At 36.8% G+C, this 8,772-nt stretch overlaps 1 protein-coding gene across 1 annotated transcript; it reads right to left on the reverse strand.

Moving 5' to 3' along the window:
- Positions 1-710: 710 nt before the first annotated feature.
- On the reverse strand, positions 711-8,772 carry LOC128993240 (uncharacterized). The gene is made up of 5 exons (XM_054417009.1): positions 8,429-8,772; positions 5,093-5,227; positions 2,908-3,043; positions 1,731-1,879; positions 711-900 (listed from the first exon to the last, which is right to left on the reverse strand). Exons 1-5 carry the CDS (start codon positions 8,687-8,689, stop codon positions 760-762), a joined length of 822 nt encoding a protein of 273 aa, XP_054272984.1. The 5' UTR covers positions 8,690-8,772; the 3' UTR covers positions 711-759.

The following is an 8,772-nucleotide window of genomic DNA, read 5'->3' on the forward strand; positions in this document are numbered from 1 at the left end:
AAAACCAATAACCAGTTAGGCATAACACGACAACAAATACAATTATAATCCATATTTTCTAGCCCCTGAGCTGGTTCTATAACTAAATTGAAATTTTACCTTTGTCATCCAGCTCCTGATTTATTCAACTTGTTACGGTCGTTTCAGCATCACTGTGCCATCGTCGGACTGTTCAGCCAAAAGGCGTCGTTAAAACACAAAAACATATACACAATGTACTATCCTCAACAGGCCTGTTTTCAAAACCCCGTTTTGGCAAATATGTGTGTGTTTCGTGTATATGTTTTTGTGTTTTAACGACGCCTTTTGGCTGAACAGTCCGACGATGGCACAGTGATGCTGAAACGACCGTAACAAGTTGAATAAATCAGGAGCTGGATGACAAAGGTAAAATTTCAATTTAACAAATACAAGCTTAGCGAAGTTAAATAAGCTCTTTTCCCCCCGAAGGAAAAAATAAGTTGGGAGTACAACCATCATCTGTAGGTACTATACATTTAACCGCAAAATGTTCCGCTAATTTTTCCAATGAAAATATACTGAAATTTCATCGATAGGGCTTAAAGTAAGCTCAAGTGGAAAATCACTGATGGCTGGAAAGACACTTATGCCTAATGATAAACTATATTTTTTCATAATTTTGTTTCAGTAAAAATCAAATGTTATAAATAAACATTTAATTGAAACTTTCTTTTTACATGACTCTTGACACAATATTGTTTAACTGTTTTTAAAACTGTTGGAAATGGATCCAAATATTTAAGACAGCCAGATTGGAAAAGAGGCAGCTACAACCAACATCAGTGTAAGAGAAGAAACATGGAATGCTGAGCTGCAATAATCTGAGAATTGATGCAGTTGCAAGTTGACCCCTTGTAGCTGATTATATACTTCGTGTTTCTGCAACAATAATTTCAAATTCAAGACATAACAGGTCAAGTAAGAAGGTCCCCAGGCATTGTTGTTAGAGACACCTGATTGGTACTGTTTTTAAACTATAACTAACTGCCTTTGTGGCCAGCATAGACCTCCTGGTATGCAGAATTATTTGAAACATTTACTGTAATCGTTAAGTGGAGCATTGTTACAAGTCACCTGGGCAAAACATGGTAACATAGCTGGCTAGGGTGGTCTTGAACCAGAAATATCTCTTTTCAGTTCTTGGCTAACTGAGCTGCAGTGTTTGAAAAGCTCAGACACCAGTAAGACCTGTTTTAATAGGTCTCAAAAATCACCTTTAGGTAGTTGGAATCATCAATTTTTAATGGCTTGGATCTGGATCCAGCTTCCCTTGGTCGTCAGGCTTATATGATTCAGACTAACGAAACTGCTGATCTTTACATCTTAGTCAGTATAGCTACAAAGAGTATTTCACTTCATTCTATATTTACCTAGCTATCATGTTCAACTTAGAAATACACGCCAAAGTGTGTGCCACTGTCCAAAGAATTGATAATATATAATTGAATTAAAATCACTAATGGAGAGTACAGCTCAGATATAAATTATTCTTTGTCTGAAGAGTACAAAGTCCTAAAGCAGCCTCAGTCCAGTTGGGTTTCAGCTCACTAGACTGGAACATCATGAAGAAGAAGAAGATATTGACTGGTGATGAATTGTTTTGTTTGTCCATGGTTTTTTCGAAGAAGTTTTTATTTCACATTTCAAATTTCAGAAAATCACACACTAAGCAAATTTATTTATTTACCAAAAAAATTATAATTCTTTACCTCTTTCTTAGTGAGGAAGTGTCGGGCCATGATAACAGTAAAATGTTTTTCTTCAGAAGAGCAAAATGTCAGTACTAGAAGAGACTTGTTGGACTTCATAACCAACACTGTGCCGTAGAATTGTTTGTAATTGTCATCAACCAAAGTACCTGTTACACAAACATTGGTAAAGTTGATAAACACTGGTATAGAAGGTCAATTAGATCTTGTCAATTAGGTGGTGTGGGTGTCCACATGCTACACGGCACTCCTGGCGGTGGACGCCAGAACTTATGCTAACCGCAGCACTGCTGTCGGTCTATATTTAATTCTACTTGTCCATGATACATGTACAGATGTTACAGGTAGTTAATTGTGTTGAGATTACTGTACAAAATATGAAAAGTATGACAGTGTTGGAGGATGGGATATCCGCATGCACATCCTGCTTGCCACTGCAATTGACAAGATCCATACAACTGCAGTTTGTCAAAATAATTTGAATAATTTTGGTGTAGGAGCGGTAAATAGGAGCGGCCGCATGCGGAGTTTTATCCCGCAAATCTAAACAAAATAGATTTTACCCATTTTACTTGTTTTTATAACGAAATATTATATGTAAATGTTGAATAACCTAATCAGAAACTTAATTTCTTTGTTAGTAAAATTATTTGTTTAACTTTATATGAGAAATATTTAAAATAATAATATTGAGAAATTTTCTAGTATAAAGGTATGTTACGAGAGAGGGCGTGTGCAGAGTTTTGTTCCGCAATAATGCAATTATACGTATAAGCTACATGCAAACAAAATATATTTGATAATATAAATGAAATAATACATGTTTATAATTTTGTATGTATAAAATATACACACAGTTTGACAATAGCGCATGAGGAAATAAACTCTGCGCTAAGGACTTACGCGATAGGGCGCACGCGGAATAAACCTCCACAAACTGACACCGCGTCACTGAATTGCAACTGACAACAAAATTAGGAGGAATTTGGGGGTAAAAATAGCTTAGGGGCATTCCCAGGATGAGGCGTGTGAAATGTAGAGCCAGACATGACTGCCGACACCCATTATGCATATTTATATTAACAAAAACTACAAGTGCGGAGGAAAACTCCGCAAGCGCCTGCTCGAGGGTTAACCTGATCTGGCAAAAATATATATTATACTGGGGCTTACTTACCAGTCTGCCATCCAACACACAACAAGAATCCAGGATTTTGTATGTTACTCATACGAAGATCAAACTGAACGTATTTGGAATCATCTCGTTTTTTGGATCCAACACCAGCGGATTTCTCGATCCATAGCATTCGGATCTGTTAAGCAATGTTTTGATAATTGTTAATATTCAATTGTTTGTGTATGACACTGTTTGTTTAGAGGAGGGAAATCTCCTCTGCCAGAGAGAGGTGGTCCAACCACGGCTTAATAAAGCTTTGAAACATAAGGACTTGGGATCCTACCTGGCCTAGGGTATTTGGATTTGGTGTTTGCCATGATTTTAAAACTAGGGCAAAAGTCCCTCACTCCAACCACTAGACTTCCAACACCTCATATTATTTTGTATGCTTAAGTAAAAAGGTTAGGAAAACATTATAAGTTTATCAATCCAATTATTCAATCATCAATAATTATCATTGAGACATTAGTGGCGTATCCAGAGGGGGGGGGGGCGAAGGAGGCCTACATATATATTTTTTTTTTACTGCATGTAATACAGTAGTTCATACATATTGCGTAAAATAATTTGTCACACTAACTTTGGACAAAAAAATGGTATAAAACAACCATTTTGGAGACTTTTTGGAGACTCCCCGGTGTGCCCTCCCCCCTTGTGACTGTTCTAGATCCTCCACTGTGGTAACACCACCTAGGTGTGTATTTAAACCCAAATATGAGTAAATGGTAGCGTAGAGTGTTGTGTGATGATCTGTCTATCTTTGTTACTGACTATAAGATCAGCTGTTTCATCAGTCAGTATAATTTATTTAATGCCCAATGATCAGAGACAGCTGGGTCCTGTTTTGGAACCATCAAAAAAGCTACCAACTTTTCTCAAGATCAAACCCTGTTGGCTCGGCGGTCTGGTGGACCAAGGTAATGCAAACTACCGCTGTAAAGAGACTACAAAAGATCCAGCGAGTAGCATGCCTTAGCATCACAGGAGCCATGAGAGGTACTCCAACTGCAGATCTAGAAGCAGTAGTGCTACTGCCACCTCTCGACATTATTGTGAAAGGAGAGGCAAGGATGGCAGCCTACAGAATGGCTTGCAGTGGCAACTGGAAGTATAATGCCTCCAGTGAGCACACAAGAATTGTGGACAAGGTGCAGATGAACACCTTGGAAATGCTACCAGACAGGATGGTGAAGATCACAGACCAGAAAAAACCATACAAAAAACCATACAATGTCAACATTGTTGACAGGGATGCCTGGGGCATGGGTGAACCTGACTACATGAAAAGGGGGATCACTTGGTATACGGATGGCTTGAAAAAGCCAACGGGCACGGGGGCAGGAATATATGGAGTCAGACCCAAGGCGCATTTCTGCGTAAGCCTAGGAAAAATGGCCACTGTATTTTCCTGTACATCCAGGCAGAAGTTGTTGCCCTGTGCGAGTGTGCAAGAGTGTGTTTGAAGCGTGGTCTTATAGGTCTTATATATTGCTGGCAATGAGGGAGCTGACAAGTGGGCAAACAAAGGAGCTGAAAGCCCGCTCATGGGTCCAGAGCCGACGTGTAGCATATTGCTTACAGCACAGCACGGAGAGCTGTTCGCCAGTGGATGGGCATAGAACATCGAAGGCAATGTACAGTCAAAGAGAATGCTGCAGACACCTACTGGTGCGATAGCGGCAGATGCCCTTGGGCTGAGTAGGAAGACCATGCGGAAGGTGGTTGGCTTTATTAGCGGCCATTGGGTATTCCGTGGACATCTACACAAGATGGGAATTCAAGTTGAAAGCCTCTTATGTAGGAAATGTGGAGAGGAGGAGGAGACAGCATTCCACGTGATATTTATGTGCCCAGCCCTAAAAGGTCTGCGCATGAGATCCCTTGGCCTATCGACTGGAGATCAAAGGGAAGAACGGGTCACCATAGTCAAAAGGATCTCATGGATCACAAAGGACCTGGGATTTGACCATGAATGAGGACCTGTGAATGAGGGTGCACAATAAGCTGTTCCAGCTGCGCTGCAATCCCATGGTTGCTTGTAAGCCTGGCCCTCTATAAAAAAAAAAAAATTAAAATAAAAAATCAAACCGGCGACCTTTTTATTGTTACACCTACGCGAGCACTTAAACAGATAACCCGAACAAAGCTTAAAGTGGGAAGCATTTAATTATTGAGGATACATTACCGTTTGATCGCCATCAGTGGCAAAGAGAACATTAGCACAAGACTCATGCTTTATTCTTGGTTTCAAGTATGTTGTCAAGACATCGCCGCTTTCACCGTGCTCAATTAACTGCTTAACTCTCCATAGACCAAGAATCTGTAAAATAATTATCATCACAGCTTTATATAAATATGTAGCGGGCCTACCCATGTTTTGAATACTAAGTGGTAGTCAATATTATGCTTAACTAGCTGTGTACCCGTTCTACGCACGGGGATCTTATAATATTCAGTTGAAACCTTCTTATATAACGAACAGCAGTTGGTTTGCATATTTTAAGATATGCTGGCCAAACTATTATACATAGCTTCATTTTATGTTGTTTTTTGTTGTTCCGGATCGGTATGACAATCAATAAAAGGTTAAATTACCTCTGTGTCTGCCGGTCGATCCTATAACGGTAGGCTTACTTTTATTTTTACTATCTGATCTCGTTTGCATGGCTCAATCACGTCCTGGTTGAAGTTCGTTCGCTACGCTCACTCACCTGTATGTTGGAGCTCGTTCGCTGCGCTCACTTTCCTTCAGGTTAGCTCGTTCGCTACGCTCACTTGCCTTCAGGTTAGCTCGTTCGCTACGCTCACTCGCCTCCAGGTTGCAAATTAGCTGTTGTCATAAATGTAAAAGAAATAATAGTGCTAGTGCTGCACCCTGTTGGTAATCCTTGTAACTTTAATGCTATTGAACATCACAGAACAGAACCAACTTGTTTAATTGAAACAGCTGTTAAGATTCAATAATTTCATTTCTCATAAGGTTAACATGGGCTTCCAGAAATTCCACGTCAAAAATCGACAAAAACTTGATTTTCAAGGGTTTACTGTTAAATATCTAACTGTCTCATATTCGATGAAATACGTCTAAAACCATCTCATATATGTATAGTATTTGGAAAATAAGTTTCAGGCGGGACAGTGCTATAGTTATTGAGGAGTAGTTGTAATAAAGTGCGTATTTTAGCGTTACCAAGAGAATGACAGATAGACAGACAGACAGACAGACAGACAGACAGACAGAAATTGAGATAAGGTTTGATTCGGTTTCTCTGACCTATGAAATGTAAAAATAACCAAAAAGTTCATTATTCTAAGCAATGTACAGACAAAACTCTAATTTTATTTATATAGATAGATTATTTGTGAGATTTTAATGCCATTGGCATTTTTATTTTATTTTCAAAGGAACAGTCTACGTCTAGCCTGTACATTGAATTATTTAGGTACCTAGCTAATCTTTATCATTTATCATTATTATTATAATTTTATTGGCTATCTCTTGCTGTTATCACAACAATTACAGAAACTCAGAAACAAAAAAACTAAAACTCACAGTGATAAGCCTCCCCCCCCCCTCCAACAGTTTCTTTTACAGTAAAACCCAGCTCATATCCTGCCAAAGTGGGACTGATCCCTTGGCCGAATAACGGCCGGATAAACCAACCTATTATTAAAACGATAATTTGTATCTAATAACATCTTGTCATTGGTTAAACATAGTGTTTAAGTCTCTTTTGGGAATCTACTAGCTCAACTGAGTAGTGAACTTTGCTAAAAATGTATGAACAGGAAACAGATACTGTAAACCGCGAGAACACTCAAAACATGGAGATCCATGCACTCATAGATTTGTCCAGTTGGTTTACAGTAAATGGGCTTCAACTTAATAGTTCTAAAACACAGGTTTTAATATTTCAAACAATCCAAAATAGAGAGAATCAAAATTTTGAATTACACTACCAAAGTGATACTTTACCTTTTGTTGAACATACAAAGTTCTTAGGCTTAATTATTGATACAAATTTAACCTGGAAACCACACATAGACATGATAATAAAGAGGCTGAATAAAGCCTGTTCTCAAATGTATGTTTTAAGGAATATAATTGATCTGAAAACTAAACTTACTGTATATTATGCAATGTTTTACTCCATCATGCAGTATGGAATTGAACTATGGGGCTCAACTTCATATGCCGACACAGTTTTTAAAAAACAAAAGAAGTATTTAAGAATCCTATCTTTTGCACCAATAAGAGCATCATTTAAACCTATTTTTAAAAAATACGACATATTAACAATGCCTTCTCTATATATACCTATTTAAAATTATGGTTTCTTTAAAAAGTAACTACCAATCATATGACAACAATCAATTCATCCATCAATATCCTACTCGTTTTAAAAATAATTTGAAATATCCAAGACATCGCCTCTGTCTGTATGAAAGATCACCATTTTATATGAGTCTCAGGCTTTACACCAGTCTACCTACCAAATTCAGACAAATTACCAGTATTTCAAAATTCAAAAGCGAGTTTAGAATGTATCTCTTACAAAAACAGTTTGAATCTGTTTCTGAATATTTGAATAACAGTTAAACATTTTTCTATTACATTTATTTAATTTATAGGAATGAATTGTAAATCTAGTTTTAATAATGGACAATGTCACCTGTTTCATCAGCATTGCTGAAAAACTTGAAATGTATTGTGACAATAAAGGAATATTTCATTTCATTTCATTTCATTTCATGGAGACTACCTTTACAGCCGTGGGAAATATTTTTAGTATCTAGTCTCTAGGAAGTGACCAGATAAACCAAGGACCGGAAATTCCGAGGCCGGATATTAGGGGTTCTACTGTAATACTTACTCTTACTCCCAGGGCCATGCATATCTAAGAAGATATTTGGCCGCACCAACAATTCTACAGTTCTACTGTAATACTGGTCATAAAACTATAATAGGCCTATATTGATATTTAAAATTTTATACAGTGATATTGGGTGTTTGTAGACATAATACGTCACTTAACTAACAAATAATACGTAGCTTGCCAAACATTTTAATTATTTTCATTTTTTAAACTCAAATTACATCTTTAGTTCCAATAACTGTACATTGTAGTTTCACCCTAGGTGTCAAAAATAAGAATTATTGTAAAGTTTTTAAACTTTTTTAAAGTTTTTTTTTTTACGTTTTTAAACTTGACAATTGTCAAGTTTGGTAAGCACAAAGACTTCTTTTTAACTTTCATGAAATTGTATTATCCCTTCATGTGGCCAATATGAGAATGAGAATGAGAATGAGATTTTATTTGCCAATTAATATTCCATACAATATAGAAATAAAATATTCCATCTATCAAGATACTGATTTCACTTTTCCCATTAAGTTAGTTCAAACAGTTTTAAATCTACTAACAAAAGTAAAAAATAGGGTAAAAAATGAAGATAGAAAACAAATAGTTATGTGTTAATAAATAGGAGAAAAAAGAAAAAAAATTCTGATTTAGCCTACCTTGTTTGTATCAAAATTTTTCTGTGCCTTTATGCATTTGAAGGTCAAATTTTTGGGAATAATAACTCTCCCGAACTTTGGCACAGTTTCATTTACACTCTTGATTTCAACAGTTTCATTTACACTCTTGATTTCATCGTCTTGTGCTATTACTTGAGTTGCAAAATATTGAAACAGTAAACCTATAATTGCAATGTTCATAATCACACAGCCCGTGGCCAGGAAAGAAGTTCCAGAACTCAATTCCATGCCAAGCATCATTAAAGTAGTAAGTTAATTGTCTTGTGCTTGAAATAAAGAAATATCTCTAGTTCAAAGATGTTAACATTAAAAACAAAATATAA

The sequence above is a fragment of the Macrosteles quadrilineatus genome, unplaced genomic scaffold, assembly GCF_028750875.1.
Source record: "Macrosteles quadrilineatus isolate MER2022 unplaced genomic scaffold, UCM_ALF_1.0 Scaffold_4__1_contigs__length_99947679, whole genome shotgun sequence".
NCBI lineage: Eukaryota > Metazoa > Arthropoda > Insecta > Hemiptera > Cicadellidae > Macrosteles > Macrosteles quadrilineatus.

What these genes read in the sequence shown, in the direction of transcription:
- LOC128993240 (XM_054417009.1), bottom strand. Translation starts at nt 8,689, where the DNA reads ATGATGCTTGGCATGGAATTGAGTTCTGGAACTTCTTTCCTGGCCACG. An exon ending in AAAATTTTGATACAAACAAG is followed by an intron (nt 5,228 to 8,428) that starts GTAGGCTAAATC and finishes ATTATTTTACAG; the next exon opens with ATTCTTGGTCTATGGAGAGT. An exon ending in GTGTGTTGGATGGCAGACTG is followed by an intron (nt 1,880 to 2,907) that starts GTAAGTAAGCCC and finishes TTTGTGTAACAG; the next exon opens with GTACTTTGGTTGATGACAAT.